Raw genomic sequence first — 20,474 nt, 5'->3', positions numbered from 1 at the left:
AAAATGGACTCTGGTGTGAAGGGGCTGAGAAGTGGAGAAGAGTTGAGTGCATTTCAGAGTCCAGGAGGGTAATAAGAAAAGTCAGAGGTCAGGCTTAGTAGCCCCCATCAGGACCCACAGGCCTGAAGATCCTTCTATGATGCAGAAGCAGGGAGTGCTCTGGGGCAGACATGGCCTGCAGCTCATGACAGGTGTCCTTCAGCCCTCCGTCTTCCCGTTATCTAGCCATCCACCCCCACCCACCCACCAGTCCACTAGCCATCCAGCCATCTATCCATTCATCAGATAAACCCAACATTCTGGGCTAGAATCTGGGGCCACACAGCTTAGTGACCATTTCCTCTTTGCGTCGGCGCCCCAAGTTTGCGGCGGCTAGGCTGGAAATCCCTAAGATCCTCCAATCATGGTGACTGCCCACTCCACCCCAACGGTAAGTCCTGGGTGAGGTCGGAGGTCAGTTAGAGATTCCCAGAGTAGGGGCTCTCAGGGCCCTCAGCCTAGACAACCCTCTCTCACCTGGGCAACTGCAACAGCCCTTCTCTGGTCTCCCTGCTTCCACAGAAAGACTCTGTAGAGCAGAACTGATCATCACTCCCTGCCTAAAACCCTATCAATGACACCTCTCACCCACTGATCTCAGGAGAAAGGCCATTGTCCTACCTATGGCCTGTCCAGCCTTACCAACCCCACATACCAGGTGTCTCCCCTCACTTTCAGGGTTCCAGACACACAGACTGCTTCCAGTTCCACGAACCTAGCCCTTCATGTCCGAGATCCTTTGTCTCCACAGTTCTCACTGCCTGAGGGGCTATGGGTATGCCGGGCAGAGGGCACCCATTGCAAGAAGCAGTGGGCAGCTTTGCCTGATGGCAAAGCAGGGACCACAACCTCCTGGATGAGGTTTGAGTTAGACTGGGAATGGCCACAAATGCCAGTGTGGGTGTGGGGGCGGGGGGGGGGATCTGGCGATGGGTCACCAGGAAGTTCCCCTACCTCCCACTCCAGGGTCCCATCTGCCTGAGTCAGAACAGAGTTCCCCAGGGTCTGGGGGCCTGGCAGAGAGTACTGGGGAGGCCAGTCCAGGAGAAAATCTAAGTGGCCAGGCCCCACTCCCCACTGGGTCCTAGGTTGACTGAGGAACCATGTACTTTAAACCAGTCAGTTTTCACATCTGTAAAATGGAGAGAAAGATCCTGCCAGATGGCAGTGAACAAAACAGCAAAGGGTACGGAGCTCCATTCACCTGTTCACAGAGGATACCTGCCCTGCAAGTGGGGCCAGGCCAGAAAGTTGCCCATGACCCCTCCAGTGTTCACCAGTTCCACAGCCCAGCCCAGCTGCTGGGGTCTGGAGGGTGAGTTTGGGGTGGGTACTCATCTTGCAACCCAGTTTATCAGAGCCCTGGTCTGAGACCCTCTGAGTGACCTTCACAAGGCAACGCAGCCTTGACCCCAAACTGCCCCCCAGGCTCCATGGAGATGCAGTGACTCAGTGGGAGTGTTCCTGTGTATTTGGCAAATCTGTAGCTGGAGACCCCTCCCACTGGGCTCTCCCCTGATCCTTCTAGAAACACCCACTCTGCACACATCCTATAAAGCTCTAGAGCTGAGAAAAGAATGCTCTCCTCACTGATCTAGTTTGCTTCCTCTCAGCAAGCAAGCGAGCTCATTTTCTCCTTTCTCCTGGCTGCCAGGAAGCTCAGCACAAAGCTTTGTGCTGCTGTAGCTTGCCTTACCCTGGTGCCTGTGATCTAGCTCTTCCCCTGCTTGGTTTTTTTTTTTATTTTATTATTATTATTCTCTTTCTCATGGTTTTGCATTTGTTCTCTTCATCCTTTTTATTTGTAAGCCAAAGACATGTGTCATTTTTAAAGAAGTAGGTGGAGGAATTGTAAATGTTTAGGTATGCTTTGCCTGTGCAGGAACGGGGTGAAATCTTTGGGGTGCCTACCCCTGGAGCATGGATGGGAGAGCAGACCCCCAGCAGCCCAGGGCTCTGGAGCACCCTCATGAGACTCGAGGCTCCTGGGGACAGATGCTTGCTTCCTCCCTGGGCCCAGGACCTCATCTCTGTCTCCCCCATCTACCAGTGCTAGCCTCTTGACCAGGCGGTGAGCAGACAGGCCTGATCCTGAGCACAGGTGTGAAGATCAAACTGTGTCATGCAAATCCCATCACCAAGGGGCCCAAGAGCTTGCTGAGAAGTTGGAGAGTTGGTCTATAAAGAACTTCTACCCAGTTTGTGCCCACTCAGGGCCATTTGTGTTTCTAACAAGAACTTCTACCCACTTCACGCTTTTTCTTCTTCTTTTTCTGTTTTTTTTTAGTCAAAACTGGTTTTCACGGACTCAGTGACCATCAAGCAGACTAAACCTCTGCTCTCAGAGAATGTTCTCCTGCCCCAGACTCCCAGCCGAGGGCTGCAGTAACATTTTAAATGGGTGGTTTAATCTCTTTAAATTTCAGTTTCTCTGCTTGTAAAATGAAGAGATTGGACTGAAAGTTCTTCATGGGCCTTACTGGCCACAGATCTTCGAGGGGCTCACAGTGGAAGATTCTAATGGGATTCTGAGGCCTGGGGATGTGGCCAGACACAACCACAGATGTCCATTTCCTGGGCTCACAGCACCTTTATTTGGAATGAGTAGGAATATCCCTCCCCATCACGGTCCAGGCCCCACACAGGCGGTCTTCTAGTCATAGGGTGGCAGCTCTCTGTGCCACCTGGGGGAGGGGCATAACCCCTCCCACATAACTACAGCTCCACGGACCAGCAGGAAATCTCTGTTCCTGGGGAGCCCTCTTGGTAATCCAGCTTGAGCACTCTGGGATGGATACATGGACAGACAGAAAGATAGGTGGTCACCAAATCTCAGGTGTGGTGGGAAGGGACGGAGGCGGCTGGGGTTAGGAACGTGGAGGGTAGAGAGTCTGGGGGGGCCTTAAAATTTCCTCCAGCACAGGGTGACAAGGCCCGGTCACCCAAGTGGACCCAGCTGTGTGCGGTCTTCAGGGCCCAGGGCTCTGAGAATTCGGGAGGAGTTCCCTACTGCCCCTGACTCACCTTAGTGATCTCTGGGCTGGGGTACTTTCAGTAAGTCTGAGCTGACTGTCCTCTGTGAGGTCACTGAGGGCCGGGTCAGAGATCTCTAAAGTATCAGCCTTTGCCCTCACTGTCTCTAGTTTCCAGGCAAGGACAGAGGAGTAGGGCCGCCCGCCCAGCCCAGCTCCCGGCCTCCCAGCCCCCACACCCCACCAGGCTCAGCGGCCTGCCCGCGGAATCACCTGGTAGCAGAGTAGTCACGGCCCTGAACGCTCAGTGTTCGCCTGCTGTCATCTGCCGCTTCTGGGGGCCCCCAGAGCACGTCCTGGTAGAACTGGCCTGAGACACAAAGGGTGGGTCAGCAAAGAACAAAGATGGAGGTTGGGAGAAACACAGAGGTGAAGGGCGCAGGCAGAGGTGGCTTCTGAGGGTGCCCTGAGCCATGGGCAACATACCAAGGGTCCCACCAACGTGGCTAGAGAAGCGGTCGGTGTCCCGCAGAAGAAGCCGCAGTCCTGCCCCAGGGCCGTCCCAGGGGAGCAGGCCGATGGTCACTTTGCCTGGGCTGCTGAGCAGCAGGAGTCCAGTCTTGTCCATGGTCATGTTGAGGCTGTGGGGACACCCGTGTCCTGAGCAACTGAGGTGGGAGTGGCTTTGGGTGGGAAGTCCCTTAAATGTTCTGGGCTTCACCTTCCTCACTGGTAAACTGGGACCATCTTGGCGTATTATTTATAAAATAAAACGGATTCCTTTCCCTCCTTGGTTTTCTTAGATTAGTTTCTTATAAATCAGTTTTATATGATTTAGGCAATTGTCTGATACATTCATTCTATCCCTTTCATTTTTATAGCTAGTGCCACTTCCTTCTGACGGTCAGTGTTACTTATGTCTAGAAGAGCAGGTCCCTTTTCATTCTATCCCGTCCTTTTTTACTTAAGACAATCTTTGAAATTCTTACCTTTTTTGTTTTCTTAGGAATGTTAGCCCCCTGTAAGCATGCTGAATAGGGCCCTGTTATTTAAAATAACCTCTGAGGTTATTTTAAATGGAACTGCCCTAAATTTACACTGTCTTTGATTCAATGTACAAGATGTGGTCTGTGTTCCCTGAGGTGTATCTTCTGTAGCTCATGAAAGTATTTGGACTTTCCCTCACTGCAGGTGATAGAAATTCTTTACTCTACCGTCTAGTGTGCATGTCTAAGGCACACAAACTCTGTCATTGTTCGTGTATTTATCAGATAATAGGAAACTTTAAGATCTTTCATGAAATTGGATGGTTTTTGGGCGAGCCCCTCAGGTTTCCTAGGCACCCACTCATTTGTCAAGTGGAAATCAGTCTCTACAGTGCAGCACAGTGAGAGGGCAGAGGGCAAGGCTCTCTGTACTCAGTACAGGCTGGGGGGCTGTGCACTGCTCAGAGAGGGCCAGGCTCCTCGGCCCTGCTCTCAGGCCCCTGGTGGCCTCCAGAGCTGGCAGGCTGCCTCTGGAAAGCTCTGTGGTGGGGCAGCCTCACCCAGAAGAGGTGGTCATCCACCTCCATTACCCACCAGCTGCCCAGTGTTTGATGCCAGATAGACTTGTCTCGTCACAGCTCCAGGAGTATGTTAAGGATGACATTCATAGCCTCACCCAGGGGACAGTACTCTCCAGCTTCTCGTTATTGTCATCACTGCCTCACCACACAGACAGCACGGCCCTCCATGGTACCCAGTGGACACCACACTGTCCAACAGGCACAGTACTCCTGGATCATATCGTCTCACTGGGCCTTCTCCTCAGCCCTCTGGTTATGAGTGAGGAGACAGAGGAGCTAAGCAGCCTGCCCAGAGTCACACAGGACTGGCCACAGAGCCAGCTCCAAGCCACACTGGGGCCCACATCAGGTAGTGACCCCGTGTTAGGTGTGAGGGCAGCTGGGTCCCAGCACGACCCCTCTGTGCCCTCCAGAGCAGGAGGGTAAGGGCAGGGCTCTCCGCATCTCAGCCCCTCCTGCGGAGCCCAGTCCCACTGCAAGAGACTCACGTTCAGCCACCCCATCCCCAGGCCCATGGGCCCAGGTCACCAGTCAGCACTGTCACCAGCGAATTAATGTAGCCACAGAGGTACCCAGCCGGGGGCCTACCTGGGTATCACCGAGAACAGCGTCTCCTTCCACTTATAGGCAGAGTTTCTTCGGTTCCGAGTCACTACCACATGCTCAGGGGAGGCGCGGACCTGCAGCTGGGGGTTCTTCAGGGTCACCTCAATCCACGAGAACTGGGCCTTCTCCGTCTCATACTGGCCAGTCACCTCAACCCCTGAGAGGGCCAGGAGCAGAGAGGTCAAGGCCATGGCCCGAGTGGGGCATTGGCCTGGATGAGAGGTCCACCCAAACCCCTTCTCACCAGCTCACCTTCTTAGTCCCCTTTTCCCAACACTTCCTCCCACAAACTCTCCCTGACCCCCTGGTTTCATATGGCTTTGGAAGGCCCCCAAATCCTCAGTGATGGCCACCTCCAGACGAGCCCTTTGAGAAGGCAGAGCCTGTCTGAAATCAACAAATATTCATAAAGCCCCTGCAGTGTGGCTGGCCGCACGAGAGCGAGATGGAAAAGGAGTGATGCCCAGGCTGTGGGAGCAAACAGGCCACAGCCTGGTGAGATGAGTGGTAGACTGCGTGGTGCTGGGAGGACTGAGGAGCCGCGGGTGCTCCTTGGCTCTGGGTGGTTCTGCAGGCATGTGCGGGCATCCCCACGTGCTGTGCAGGCAGAGTGTCCTCACATCTGACCTGATGCTCAGTTCAGCCAGTAAGATCCTTCCGGGGGTTGGGAGTGCAGGCCTGGCTAGCACACCTACCTCCTCCTCCCATTCAGCTGCTCTACACCCTCCAGACTCCTATCAGTACCTTCCTCTGCCCAGGGGGCCCCCACTTGTCTGCCAAGGCCCAGTCATTCCTATATGACCCTGTGAAGCCCCCCTGATCCTCAGACAGCTCTTGTCTCCTCCTCCGGGATCACCCACATCACTCTGGGCACTGACTATGGGCCTCTGAGCTTATGTATGCCCCCCACCCCTGAAGTATGGCAGTGCCGGGGACAAGTCCACATCTGGTCTCCCTGGAGTGCCCAGGTCACCCAGACCTGCGTATGTCATGCTCAGGGGAAAGTCTGCGGGGTGGACTTGTAAGTGCAAGTGTCTGTGCTCAGAGGCATGGCTACACCGTGGTCTGGGACAGGCCCGCACGGGGTAAAGTATGTTTCCATGGGCGGGTGTCTCATCATTGTCTCTGGGGTGGTGAGTGGTGGGGAGTGGTGTCTGGGTTTCTCTGGGTGGATGGTTGGATCTGCACCTCTCACCTTGGTCAGGGTCTGAGAGCAGGTTCATTGGCCCCTGAGAGTGCTTGATGTCCACACAGAGGCGGCTGACACTCTGTCCGGGCAGTGTCAGGATGACAGAAGGTGCCTGGATGGGGGCTGGGACAGCAGGTGTCGTTCCTAGAGCAGGCAGAGCAGGCTGGGAGGTAAGGCAGGGAGGGGGCTGAGGGGGGCTGGCGACCTACCTGGGGGTGAGTCTGTCTTGGCTGACTCTGAAAGAAGAAAAAGGCTGAGTTTAGACAGCCCCTTCCTGGGCAGTGGCAGGGGAGGGACTGAGGAGTGGACGCCTGGGGCCAGGGCTCCCTCTCAACTGCGATGCTGGGAAACCCACGTGACAAGCCCGTAGAGCTCCCCGATGGTTTCATTTCCTGATGTCTCTGGGTCATAGTGTTAGAAGGTGTGTCAGGGGCTCTGGCCTTAGTTCTTAAATCCACATTACGAAACATTTCATCAGGAGTGGAGGGGGCTGATGGTGCCGAAGCGGGCATTAGTGCCGGGCAGCCAGAAACAGAAAGGAAGAAGGCAGTCAGGATTGAGGGCAATCTTCACATCCTCCAGCCATCACTGCCACTCGCCACCCACCCAGCCCCACAACGCCTGCATACATACATCCAACTTAGAAGAGCCTTTGTAATGAGATTTTCAAACAGGAGAGCATGCTATTAGGGAAAATGTGAGGACATAGGGTCTAGCCTGGCTCTGTGCTGTTTCTGAGTCCAGATTTGGGATCGGAAATAGCTCAAGGGACCACTGTTGGCTTTGGAAATGGAGGAAGCCTTCCCTTTCTAGAAGGTTCCATCCTCAGCCAGCCTCCAGAGTGTCATGAATCTGATCCAGTGAAAATAAAGAACATGTTACTTTGGGGCGCCTGGGTGGCTCAGTCGGTTAAGTGTCTGACTTTGGCTCAGGTCACTACCTCACAGTTAGTGGGTTTGAGCCCCATGTCAGGCTCTGTGCTGGTGCTTTACCTCTCTAACTCTACAGGCAGATATAATGATCATTTGAAGGAAACTAGACTCTTAGAGGGTCAGAAAGTGGCTTACCTAACCACACTTCTGGCAGCAGCGATTCCCTAACCCCAAGGTAGGTTAGATGAGGAGGAAGAGGAGAATGAGGAGGTCCTTGGGGTCCGTGTCTCCCTGAGTTACTAGACACCTTCATGAGAGGTCCAGCTTTGGAAAAATGGACACATGGAGTCTTCTCTGAAGTAGTATTATGGGTCCCCCACAGCCTGGGCTCTGAGACCACCCCCCTCCCGGGAGAGAGATGCGGAGAGGGCCGATGGCTCCCTTCCCTGCACTCCTCACTCTGGGAGCCTCTCCTCCCATGGCCAGAAGACATTCAAAATGGGAACAAAGGGCCCTTCTTGAACTCCTTGGCCTCTGTCACCGCTGAGCTCCCCCCCACCCCCCGCCCTGTCCCCGACTCAAATTACCTGGTCTTGGTCCTCTTAAGCCTCTTTCGGTAAGGAAGGGGTCTGGATAGCTGCTCCCTAATCAGACATAATTGGACTTGACTCCCAGCGCTGCCAGCCAGCCAGGTGTGCCAGGCAAGCCACTCCCCCAACAACCAGGGCAGAGCCCAGTCTGTGGCCAGGGCCACCGTTCTGTCACTCTCCCACCCCTCTCCCCTTTCCCCTCTCCTTTGCCACCTGTTATTCTGGACCTTGTGTCTCCCATGGTACGAAATCTGGAGACAGGAAGACCTGGAAATCAGAGGGACCTGGGTTTGCTTGTTAGACGTACCTTTCTGGGGCCTGCAGTTGAATGGGGATTGTATCTCTAGTGCCCAGGGCAGGACCCAAGTGGCAACCAGTATCTGAATGAACGAGTGACTAAATGCACCCGTTTGCTTAGGCAGATGTCGCCCCCTGCTGGCAGTGGGGTGGGGCTGGAGAGGCCCCGGCCCGCAACCTCACGGGGCTGGTGCCTTAGGCTTTGTGTCAGTCAACTGTCCCCCAGGCCAGCCTTTGAGGCCCTTACCAAACTGGAACTGCTTGTGCTTGTTTTCTGGATAAAACAAAAAGAGAGAAAGACACTGTTAGAGTGATTTTGATAAATCTGACATGCTTGTACTTAACCTTGCTTTCCAACCCCAGCACTAAATAGGTGCAGTGAACCCTGGGGTCAGGAGACCTGGCCTCAGCTGCCACATCAATGAAATGGGAGGTGTCTCCTGGGGCTCCTGGGAGATGAGGGGTGGCAAGGTCGGGGTCTTGGTTGGGATACAGGGGGACGCTGTGCTGCCAAGGAGGCTGGGGTCCTCCTCTCATACCCACCGGTTTCCAGGGGCTTCTCAGCAACTTCGGACTGTTCTTTGCCTTCTGGTTTGGTGACTACCATGGACGTGAGGGGTGTGACAAAACTGTACTGCAGTGACAAGTTCAGGGCTCGGGTCTCGAGGGCCTGCTTTTCAGCATCAGAGGCAGAAATCCTGCAGGTTGAGGACATTACAGGCTCAGCAGGCCCCTGGATGCCTTGTCAGATTCCCCCCTCCCTTCCAGACCCTTCTGAGAGGGTTCCACTGGGAGAGTCTATAGCTCACACAGGGTGCCACAAACCCCTCCCTCTGTGCTTGGGAGATACCCTGTGCCCGCAGCTCCCACCCTCCCAGCGGGAAGCTTGGGAAGGTGCTCGGGCTATGTGTGGCTGTCCCGCTGGGCCCTCGAAGGTGTGGGCTACCCACATTTTCTCCAGCAGCTGCTGGATGGTCAGATATGCCCAGAGTCTCTCCATGAAGCTGTGGAAGATGTACTTGGGGCTCTGAAACTCTCCTTCCTTCTCCGCTATGCTGGACTCCATTTGGAAGGTGATGTTCTGCATGTGCTGGAAAAAGGGGCCCGGCCGGGGCAGGGGCTGTGAGGGCCTGGGGCTTCCAAGCGCTCCCATGTGAAACCTGCTTGGAGCTGGGGCAGTCCATGCAAGGACTGAACTACCTTTGAGTAGAGTGGGGTGTGGGGAGGGAGTTTGGGGTCCAAGAGCCTCGGTCACAGAGCCTCCCAACATGAGAGGGAGGTAGAGATAAAAGGTAGCAAACTATCCAAGTGCCACATGGCAGACACAGAGCTGGGAGCTCAGGTCAGCCCGACCCTTCCAGAGAAAGGGAAATGAGAATGCGATGTGAACCCCAGGCCAGTGTAGAATCAGCAGCAGGATGGAAGTGAAGTGTGGTATGCAGACAGAAAGGGTCCCCAGATGCATTCTATGCTCACCCCCAAAGATGGAGACTCGGGGAGACCAAGAGGGAAGAGCCTTCCCCAGCGGTCAGGGGCAGAGTTGAGAAGAGGACTCAGGTGTCATGGCCCTGATAGGGTTTGGGGCCCCATCCACCCCAACCAGCTGTCCCCGCCCAAGCTGGTGCCCTCTGCTGGGGCTGGGCACTGCGGGATGGTGGCAGTAGGGCGTGTGCCGAGCTCTGGGTGACCGCTGCGTCCTTCCCAAGGGAAGGGCCTTCCGGTCTGGCTGCCTTGCCCGCAGCCTGCAGAGTAGGAGGGCGGGGAACAGAGAAAAACCCCACCCCTCTCCCCATTGCTCCCCACAGCAGCCAAAGGCCTTCGCAGTGTGGATCAGATCCCCCCTACCCATGCTAGAACTACCTCCTCAGTCTCTCACCCAGAGCTGGCTCGCCCCCAGCCCCACTGTCACATGCAGGCCACCAGCATGAATTCTGCCCTATCCACACATAGAGCTACTTGTTTGATGATTTTCCTTAAATGAACTTTAAATAGACTAATACTATTTATTTGGCCCTGTCCCAAGCAATAATACCTGTGAAATCTTAGGTCTGAGGTTCAAGTTCTAGTTTTCAGGAGACACATTCAAATAACTACACAACTACTAAAACAAACATGTTTGTGAACGACCCTGAGTCACCGTGGTCCTACACTTTGGGAATGCCTGGCCTTTAGGTTAGTATTAGCAGCTAACATGAATGAAGTGTTTACAGTGGGGCCAGACTGCAACCCTCACAACAGCCTGACAAGGTGGGTGCGGTGACCTGTACTGATTTTCACACAGGAGGAAGTTGAGGCACAGCGAGGTTAAGTGATTTGCCCAGGACTCACCTCTGGGAGGTGGCAGAGCTGGGTTTGAACCCAGGCAGGCTGGCCACAGGTCAGGCACTGTCCATTCCAATACTTGGCTACTTCCTCTGAGGCGAGGCCTGGGGCCCCCCGTTCCCCTCTGACTCATGCACCTGCTGTTCTTCCCACACATGCTGCCTATTTGCCATGCAAGCCTAGAATGTTCCTCCATCATTCCACCATCTGGCCTCTACCACTTTCTACTCATCCTTCAGTCTCAGCTGGGCAGGCAGCCCTCCATGATTCCCAGACCAGGTTTGGGATCCCAGGGCTGCTCCCCTCAGTTCCCAGGTTTGCTGTGGCAGGGACATCCCACCTCGCAATTCCTTGTTTGTGTGACGATTTACATGCACTGTCACTGTCACTGTCGTGAGGACAGTATCCCCAGGGCCTAGAGAAGGACCTGGCACAGAGCAGGTGCTGTTTCTCTCTGTAGATGACAGGGCCTCCTGTGTGACAGAAGCAGGGAAGGCTGGGCAGAGACAGCACCATGCGAGGCGCCAGGCTCTTGACCTGGCTTCAGAGGGGCCCAAGGCAAGTCGTCTGCCTTGCTGGATCTCAGTCTGCTCATCTGTGAATTGGGAGCAGCCCTCTCTGCCCCACTGCAACCTCAGAGGGTGGTGTGAGGACAGGATGGAATGCCAGGCACCTGGCTCTCTCAGGAACAGCAGCAGCACAGACTGACTACTGAGTGTCATCTCTAAGTGGGAGAGGGCACTTTGTGACTTGTCAAGGTCAACTGCTGGAGCCTGTGGGGCTGGGATTTGAGCGCAGCCCTTCTGACTCCCTGTTCCAGTGGACTTTTCCCTGCAGAATGGCTGGGCACACTCACCAGATGGCCTCTGACTTTGGCTGAGAGCACATCAGGGCTCTGGTCCTGGAGCTTCCCAGCCACCACGATCTCAGAGCCTTTGAAGAGCAGCCGGAAGTTGTCCTGTGAAACCTCCTCCACAGCGTTGCTTGGGTACTCAAAGGTCACTGCTGTCAGCAGTGGGTTGGCCACTTCCTGGTAGAAGTCCTGCAAGGTGGGGGGTGTCACGAGTGCAGGGCTGGGGTCCGCCTGCCTCTCTCGGCCATCCCTCACTCAGGGGCTCAGCGGGGACAGTCGGGCACCTGGAGTTGCAGGGAGGAGTCCGAGTCCTCATAGATGCGCCGAGCCAGGCCACCGTTGTCCAGTGCCAGCTTCTCCAGGAAGGCATAGCTGACATCGAAGCCGAAGCCCAGGCAGAAGAGGCTGTACTGGCCAGCTATGGCCTCCTTCACGTTCTTCTGGATCTTCGTAGGGTTGGTCTCTCCTGGGCCCAGTAGTGTGGGAAGGGGGTGGGGCGTGAGAAAACAGTGCTTTGTTCAGTGGGGATTTCAGGATTCTAAACGCTGCCCCTGGCACCCCCCACCCCCACCCCGCCTCGGGCTCCAGAGCGAGCCAGGGGAAAGCCTCAGTGTGCCCCAGAGCTGCCGGTGGTGCCCTCACCCGCAGTGGGGTCGCCGTCAGTGAGCAGGATGATGAGGGAGACGCTCCCCGCGGGCAGCAGCTCCTGCCGGTTGGCGTTAGTCAGCAGCTGCACGGCCATCATCATGGCCTCATTGATGTCGGTCCCTGGGGGGCACATACTCAGCGTGGCTTCCAGCCCAGGGCCTCAGGCTGGGCTTGGTGCCCCGGAAGCCCCCACACTGCAGCAGGGCTGCAGAGGTACTCACCGCCTTGGGCCTGGATGCCGGCCACATAGCTCCTGGCCTGGTTCACGTTCTCAGCTGAGGCTGCCACCAGCGATGGCTTCCACTGGGTTGCTTCCCCGCTGAAGCTGATAAGGTTGAACTGGTCTCTGGGGTTGAGGTCATCCAGGATCTTGATTAAGGCTTCCCGGGTCTGAGCAGGAGGATGGGAGACAAGGTGGGTGTCTCAGTGGAACCCCCCTGGGGCTGACCTCCTGTGTACTAGGGCTGGCATTCCCGGACTTGCGCGGTAGATGCTCTAGAGGCAGGACCTGTCCATACTCTGACCAATCTCAACCCCCGGGCTCCCCATACCCAGGAAGATGGGGGAGGGAGTACCTGCCTACTAGGCCAGAGGTGATGGCGTGAGGCATGTGTGGGCTTCCAGAGTTGTGGCCTTAACCTGCGGGACCCACCTGTTGGATTTTCCTGCCGAACATGGAGCCGCTCTTGTCAATGACAAAGATCACATTCTTGGGTATTGTGGGTAGGCCCTCAGGGGCAAAGTAGTGCACAAAGTAGCCATTCTCAATCTGTGATCAGAGTGAAACAAACCCAGGTAATAAGAGCTGGAGCCCTGACCTGCCCCCAACCAGCCTTCTCACCTTAATCCTTGGGTTCCTGTCTTCATGCAGCCCCATCCATTTCTGTCCCACTGCTAACTTCCTCAAATCTTCACCATCCTCTTGGGCTCAGTCCAGGCCTCTCTCTCTGCCCCACCCCCACACTCACTGTGTCTGTCTGTCTCTCTCTCAAAAAAAAAAGTAAAAAAATATAAAAAAAAAAAAACCAAGGCCCATCAAAAGAGTAAAGGGACAGCACAAAGAAACTTATATGAAAGAAACTACTGCCATTGAACATCAAACTGAACTGTGAGCCTCCTGGCAGCCAAGGCAATAAGTGAAATCTTGCAAGTCATCTCTTTAGCAGAGATGAAACTTTAGCACCTCCAAAAGAAAATTGTTTTAGGGACAACATAATAAAATTGCTTGTTTTTGGTCTGTGCTGCCACTGGTTCACAGTGAAGAGTAGAGGTAGTTATTCTGCCTTTCCTTCTAGAACATGCAAGCTCAAGCTCTTGAGCGTGGATGGATTTTCTGGTTGCTCCCATTCTCGCCTGGAGCCCACACACCTGAATGGAGCCCCCGGAGAGGGTCCGGTTCACATCGTAGCGGATGATGAAGTTGCCATTCACGACTGTGTCCTCCTGCCCTGGGGACTTTTGCTGGGAGAGTGTGGGCTTGAATCGGATGTGAGCCTGGGGAAGGAAAGGCTGGGGTTGAGAAGAGCCCCATGGCCACACCCACCCCATCTGAAGCAAGAATTCCAGGATATGGCCTTGGGCCACAGTCCAGGGAATGTTCCCTGAGACTGAGCTGTTGGAGAGAATGACTCTCCATAGGAGAGTGGGGGAGTGAACCTCTGCTCTTAGAGCTGCACCAGCAGGGGCCAGGCTCAGGATGTGCGTGATCCAGCTGGCTGCCCCTTTCCACCCATGGGGCCCTTCCTCAGGCTCCTCCCCATCTCGGGCTTCACACCAGCACCTACCACCCCTCTCTGGGCCTCGTCCTCTACCTCTGCCGAGCGGCAGCATGGACAAAGACCAGACCTCGTGAGTTCCTCCAGCGTAGAGGTTCTGCCCATGGTCCCGCTCTCTGGACAGACTTATAAGGCTGGCGGGACAATAGTCCCCTTGGTACCTCTGTCCGCTGAAAATGGCATGCCCACCTTGGTCTTGTTCTGTGAGATGGTGAGGGCATCTGCCAGTTCGTTGGTCATGAAGGTGCTCTCTGTCTCCAGAAGGCTGATGCCCTGAGGCTCGAAGATGTGAATGTCCATCTGGAGGCAGGAAGTAGGTCACTGGGTTGGCAGGGAGCTGGGGCTGGTCCCCCAGGGAGGCAGAGGGGGAAGGAGGCGCTGCCCTCAGCACAGCAGGTGTGTTCCCGGAGACCTCCCCGGAAAAGGCAGTGCCAGTACCTGCAGGTGCCTGACCAGCTGCTGGGGCTGGACCTTCAGCAGCAGCTCATAGACTCCTAGATGCCGTTTGAGCAGCTCCTCATACACCAGCTCGAAGGTGACCTTGGCAGAGGGGGCCACATTGACCGACACCTGGAACTGCTCCATCTTTCTTCCGGTGGCCCTGGGAGAGAAGGATGTCACGTCTGTCCCTCCAGGCCAGGCAGGTATGGCCACTGGAGGCTGAAGGGCTGAAGGCCAGGCAGCCTCTGCCCTACCGCCCTGGGGGTCCTCCCTCCCCCATCTTCGGCTCACTTGATGAGGCCGGCACTCTCTCCCCTGGCCACGGCCGCGCTGTACTGCTCCTGGGCTGCAGCCTTCTCCTTAATGTTCCCTGGGTAGGTCACACCTTCGATGATCCTGCATCAGGAAGGGAGGATTTGGGGAAGGCCTGATAGGGGCAGCCCACTCCAATCCCACCTCCTCCAGGGAGCCTCCCTCGACTTGGTGTGCCTCTTAACAAAGTGACTCTTGTCTTTGCCTGAGTCCACCCCTGTTTATTATGTACTTACTATATACAACTCTGTGCAGGACCCCAGGTGGGGAAGGGGAGCTCTGCATACTATGTCATGCCTCTATCTACCCTGAGGTGTGCAGTGTTGGTAAATACGCATTTACTGAACAGACAGAGGAGGGAGGCTGCAGAGGGGGCAGGCCTGAGCTAAGTCCCCGCCTCTCTTCACCCTTGCAGTCTGGCCCCACATCCCAGCTTTCCTTCCCACCTCACAGCCTGCTCCCAGAACTGATCAGTCACCAGTGAGTGCTTTCTGGGGTGCGCCTGTGTGCAGCTGTGTGGGGGTAGACGGAGGAGGAGGGAGATGCTGGGCTCCCAGGGCAGTGGGAAATGCAGTGCCGGAAGCTTCTGACCCCTCCCACTACCAGGACAGCGGAGGGGGCTCTATAGAGAGGTTGGCCTCTGGGGAAGTAGGTTTTGGACAACTAGTGGAAAGGACTCCCAGGGGTGTGGGTCCCACAACCCGGCTATTCTTTGGGACTAGAAAGAACTACCAGGGCTTTTCCTCTGGAATGGAAATGATTACTCCAGATCTTCCTTGGGAGGTGAGTAGGGATGTGTCAGGCAAACACAGCCCTGCTCCACCTGGGGGTGGCTTGAAAGGGTGTGCAGGGGAGAGGGGGAGGGGATAGCCAGAGCATTAGGACCCAGTGTCCCTCCTCCTTACCTTCCTGACCTTCCTGGTCATAATTTAACCCTGGGCTAGGGATGGGGCTGCTGAGTGGGCCACAGGGCTCCTCCTCCCAGACGCCCAGCTGAGGCTCCCAGCCAGGTCAAGGAGCAGGGCACCCTGCCCCCTGCTTCCCTATATCCTGCAGCAACACGATCTGGGCCCAGAGAGCAGTGCCAGCCAAGGGCTCTCAGTGCATGTGATGCGCCCAGAAGCTGGCAGCCTGTTGGCTTTGGCGCCCACGTGGGAGGCTGGGTGCTGCCTGCAGTGCTCACACGGCACAGGTGCTCACATAGTACAGGCCCCAGGGTTAGGAGAAGCAGGAGCTGCTGATGACGGTGGCAGAGAGAGAGGAAGGAGCCGAGCACAGGGACTCAGGCTGCACTGTAGTTTGTCAGAGGTCTCAGGATAGTTTGGGGACCCCGGCTGAGCCCACTCTCTGCCCCATGCAGCTCCCCCCGAGTTGCCGGGATCAGCCTCTTTCTGGCCTGCCCTCAATCACTGCCTCTCTGGTGGAGACAGGGACAGACGGAGAGGGTTCTCATGTATTGAACAAACATTGCAAAATATTCGGGAAGGGTGGAGGAGGACAAGGTGAGGGTTGGCACTGAGCCACAGAGTCCACAGGAATTCCAGGGGCCTCCCAATTCTCGGCCGCTGGCCCAGAGCAGAAATGCCTTCTGCAGTATCCCTGGTGGGAGGGAGGGAACTAGCCTGGCTTGGAACTTCCTGTGACCAAGAGATCCCCTTCCTCAAGGCATTGCTCCATTGCGGGGCAGTCCTGGAGTTAGGAAGTGTTCTGTATTCTGAGCTGGACGCTGCCTTTTGGGGACTCCCTCTGGCTGGGCCTGGGCCTCAGGATGCCCCAACTCTGTACTCCTCAGAGGCAAAGAAACCAAGACGCTGTGGTTTTCCACCTGTCAACTGGGCAGCATTTGGGGATCGTACATAGAGAGATGGATGGTGGGATAGACAGAGGGAGGGAGGGGTGGAGGGTGGAGGTATGGAATATTTCTGAGAACACACTGAAGTTCGTGGCTGAAGCCCCCGGGTCTTTGTGCTGCCTACACACACACACACCCCTAAGGCATCCACAGCACACCTCACATCAGGAAGAGGGTCGCTCTTCTTGATCGGCCGTCATGAGGGAAGCTGGTGTCATGACGTTGGGCTGGAGAGGGGGACGAGGAGGAGGGCAGGAAGGTACCTACATGGAGAAGTTGGTGATGAAGGCTCTCTTGGGCAGCTCCACCTGGAAGGTGGCCTCCTGTGTAACATCGGCCTTGTTGACCACCCTGCTGGTAACGACCGTGTGGGCAAATCTGGATGAGACCTTGGAGTCCACAGTTAGGCTGTAGATGTCAATGTCATTCTGGACCAATGAAGGAGGAGGGATGGGATTGGCTCAGTGCCAGCCCAGCTCAAGGCAGCACTCTGAGTCCCAGACCAAGCCCTGGCCCCCATCCCCGACTGACCCACTGACCAGGCCTCCAGCCAAACCCGAGGCACTTCACATGAGAGCACCAGCCTCATGTAAGAGACAGCAATGTATTTTGCTCCCCGCCCTCCAGGGCCACGATGGTGGAGCCTGCGCCCCAGTGTGTCTGGGAAGCAACTCTCAATTACTCCTCGGTCAGAGAGCCCTGGGAAGGTCAGGAAGCTTCATATTTGATCTTAGCTCTGTCCACCGAAAAGGTAGTGAATAAGTCCTGTGATTTCTGGTGACCGTGGCCTCATGGAAACTGGGAAAAGCAGCCTCTTGCCTGTCTCCCACCAGGTGTTCACAGGAGCGAGGAGAACTTGGAGGTGACGAGGACCCAGTCTCTAATTGCTGGGAGCCTTCCTCTTTGCCCCCTTGACAGTCCACAGCCATGGACTGTCCCCAGGCATATGCTCTCTTCCAGATCTGTGTGCATGTGAGCTGCCTGCACATGGCATGTTCAGGTGCACATGCAGATTAGCACAGAGACGAGTGAGTGGCTGGGTGGCTTATGTACACACGGGAGTGTCTGCTGGGTGGCAGGCACTGTACTAAGTTCTTTATAAATGTTACAGGTTTGAATAGCTTTTCTTTTTAGTATTTTATAGATGAGGAAACAGACACAGAGTACATAAATAACTCCTGGGGCGCCTGGGAGGCTCAGTCGGCTAAGTCTCTGACTCTTGATTTTGGCTCAGGTCATGATGTTGCGATTTGTGAGTTTGAGCCCCGCATCGGGCTCTCTGCTGTTGGCATAGAGCCTGCTTCAGATCCTCTGTCCCTCTCTCTCTCTGCCTCTACCCCACTTGCACTCTCTTTCTCTCTTTCAAAATAAATAAACTTTAAATAAATAACTCCTTCATGGCCACTCAGCCAGGGAGAGGTAGACCTGAGCTCATGAAGCCCATTTTTTGTTGTTGCTGTTTATTTATTTATTTTGAGAGGGAGGAAAAGTGCAAGTGGGGGAGAGTCAGAGAGAGAGGAGAGAGCAAGAATTGCAAGTAGGCTCCACACCAAAAGTGCAGAGCCCAACGCAAAGCTCAAACCCATGAACTGTGAAATCATGACCTAAGCCGGAGCTGGACGCCAAACAGCCCAACCCCCTGAGTCTCCAGGGTGCCCCTTGTGAAGCCCATTCTCACCCCGCCCCGCCTCCCCCACCCCACTGCCAGCCTCTAACAGCAACTCAAGTCTAGCAGCTGCATTTCCACCCTGTAAAATGGGACTAGATTTAGATCTCTCTACTGTTAAGAGGAACCATACAGGCTGGGCTAGTGCCTGGTGGATGGTCACCACCAATTCTTTGCACACACACTGATCCACACTCACTTGTGCACATATGCTTGCACACGCAGAGGCTCTCCTTGCTAATCAGCTCACAACACTCACACTCAGGCACCCACAGACACCCGCTACCTTTTGGGCGGTGGTGGTGTGAAGGACAGCCAGCAGCGAGAGCAGGACCAGAGCGATACCACAGGTGCAGCCAGGCGCTGAAGTCTTCATTTTGGCTCCAATGCCTGGCAGGTTGCTTCTGAACTTGAGAGGAAGTGGGGAATGAATTAATAACATGCTTGCTGTCCCGCCCCTGTGGGGGCAGGTTCTGGGAAATTGGGATCTACAAGCCAAAAACTGCAATTGCCTCAGATAAGTAAACTGTGAGTGTCCTGTGGACCTTGGTTGGGGCAGGAACATATACTACGAAAAAGCAAGCTCAGGTGGGAGTTGGGGAGTTGGGTATGGCACCCCTTCTGAAAGGTCTAGAACCACCCCAGGCCACTACCACCCCTCACAGCAGCCACTGCACCAGTCAGTTCCTTAGGTCTGGGAGATATGCTCCAGAAGCCCAGCCTGGGGGAAACAGGGATGGCCCAGGACAGGAGGGCTAGGGGCTGGCTTCCAGGAGGCAGGGGGACTGGAGGCCAGCTTGATGTGACAGGGCAGTGAGGGCCCTAACGGCTCTGAGCCCCTGGAGCGTCTGAGTTGGGCAAGATCTGCTGGGGCCAACACAGGATGGAGACACTTCATTTCTGGGGTGGGAGGGGCTGGGTCCAGGAGTCCCCTTCTCTCTCCTTGGGTCCTCGACTGCTGCCAGGCACCATTAAGCTAGCTTGAGCTCTTGGTTCAACTCCAGCAAGGCCCCCAGAACAAGGCCCGTACTTTGGCAATACAAACAGAACCAAAAAGATGCCTGCACCTTGTGGCCCGGAAGTCTCCTTCCGGGTAATTTATTGATAGAAAAGCATGCAACAGAAGTCCTGAAGGGGTGATTCATTGTGGTGGTGTGTGCACTCAGGTGGCCTGTGGAGGTCAGTCGTGCCATGGGAGCCCATGAGTCACTGCTTGCGTGAGAAAGTGCAGAACACCCAGCTATCAGCACACCAAGGCAGTGCCACTGTCCTGAGCCCAGACCCGCAGAAATGCACCCGAGGGCCTGGGGTAGGATTACCAGTAGCTTTTTTCGATTTTTCTTTAATAAACTTGACATGCTGCTTTTATAACAAATAGCAATAAAGTGAATAAATATGAGGGGATCTGGACGCAGCTGGTGCTTGTGTCCCTGGCAGCTCTGGAAAAGCCCAGCTCCCGAGTCTGGCCAGAGATAAGGTCAAGTTGCTTCAGGAAAGTGTGGCCAGGTGCCAAACCCTGGGTTGAAGAAGGAGGATGACTTGGTGACACTGGTCGGTGGGGGTGGGGAGGGGAGTAGCTATTTTGGGGGCCCACACAAGGTTCTGAGGGTCTCCTCCGTCAGTGCCAGCAGCATCCAGCCCGGGGGAAGATCAGCAGAGACTCTGGAGCTGTGTCTCCAGCTGCAAGTCAATGCTTCCCTCCAGAAAGCATCTCTGTGCGCGTCTATACTGCTTGCCCTTTGGCTCTGAATATGGTTGGGATCATCTGGGGCATCACACCCTGTCAGCAATCTGAGAAGGGAGCCTCCCCAAGGAGCCCAGTGAGCAGGCCCAGGCCCTGTCCCACAGAAGGCCTGCTCCTTGGGGCACAGAGCACAGGCCCAGCCCGAAGACAGCTATATAAGGACGCCATCCTGGCCGAGAACGTGGGAAAGGCTCCAAGCAGCCAGTCCCACGTGCCCAGGGGACAGGCAGGCTTCCCTGCAGGAGGCAGGCAGGACCGCCTGTGGCTTTGCCGTCACAGCGGGACAGACTTCTGCAGTCCCCTGGATCTGACAGCTGCATGCACACAGTGGACACTGAAGCCTGAGGAGGGAAGAACTGCCCAGAGCCAAGGATCTGGAGTTCTCACAATGCAGGCGGAGCTGTGTGAGTGGCGAGGGGGAGGCTCACCCCGCGTCTCAGAGAGGAGCAGCTCAGTAAGCGGACTGCCGCTGGCCAGAGAGGGGCCTCGACCTGGCTTTGAGGGACGTGAGCTGGCAAGGAGGTGGTGCAAGTAAGGGCCCGGGGAAAAGGGGTTTTGAGGTCCCTGGTCCTCCAGAGCCTTGGGGTCCTTTGAAGCATCTCAAAGTGCTCTGTGGAAGGCAGGGCAAGGGGTGGGCCTCGGGTCCCCACCTGCTTCACTCGGAGCAGCGTTGCTTGGCCCGTTTTATGCAACTGGCTCCAGCTCTAATCCCTTGTCAAGTGGGAGGGA

At 55.7% G+C, this 20,474-nt stretch overlaps 1 protein-coding gene across 1 annotated transcript; it reads right to left on the bottom strand.

Annotated features, from left to right (window-relative positions):
* Positions 1-2,609: 2,609 nt before the first annotated feature.
* ITIH4 (inter-alpha-trypsin inhibitor heavy chain 4) lies at positions 2,610-18,443 on the bottom strand. The gene is made up of 24 exons (XM_077749584.1): positions 18,288-18,443; positions 16,603-16,763; positions 14,463-14,567; positions 14,169-14,331; positions 13,920-14,030; positions 13,324-13,449; positions 12,608-12,724; positions 12,177-12,345; positions 11,950-12,075; positions 11,592-11,773; positions 11,311-11,496; positions 9,083-9,222; positions 8,676-8,830; positions 8,380-8,406; positions 8,049-8,102; positions 7,833-7,889; positions 7,441-7,569; positions 6,729-6,863; positions 6,583-6,609; positions 6,380-6,496; positions 5,167-5,341; positions 3,498-3,652; positions 3,285-3,381; positions 2,610-2,824 (listed from the first exon to the last, which is right to left on the bottom strand). The coding sequence occupies exons 1-24, from the start codon at positions 18,441-18,443 to the stop codon at positions 2,755-2,757; spliced, it is 2,940 nt and encodes a 979-aa protein (XP_077605710.1). The 3' UTR covers positions 2,610-2,754.
* Between the last annotated feature and the right edge of the window lie 2,031 nt (positions 18,444-20,474).

The sequence above is a fragment of the Crocuta crocuta genome, unplaced genomic scaffold, assembly GCF_008692635.1.
Source record: "Crocuta crocuta isolate KB4526 unplaced genomic scaffold, BGI_CrCroc_1.0 scaffold463, whole genome shotgun sequence".
Lineage (NCBI taxonomy): Eukaryota > Metazoa > Chordata > Mammalia > Carnivora > Hyaenidae > Crocuta > Crocuta crocuta.
Note: the sequence above shows the minus strand (reverse complement) of the source record. Positions and strands in the feature narration are given on the sequence as shown.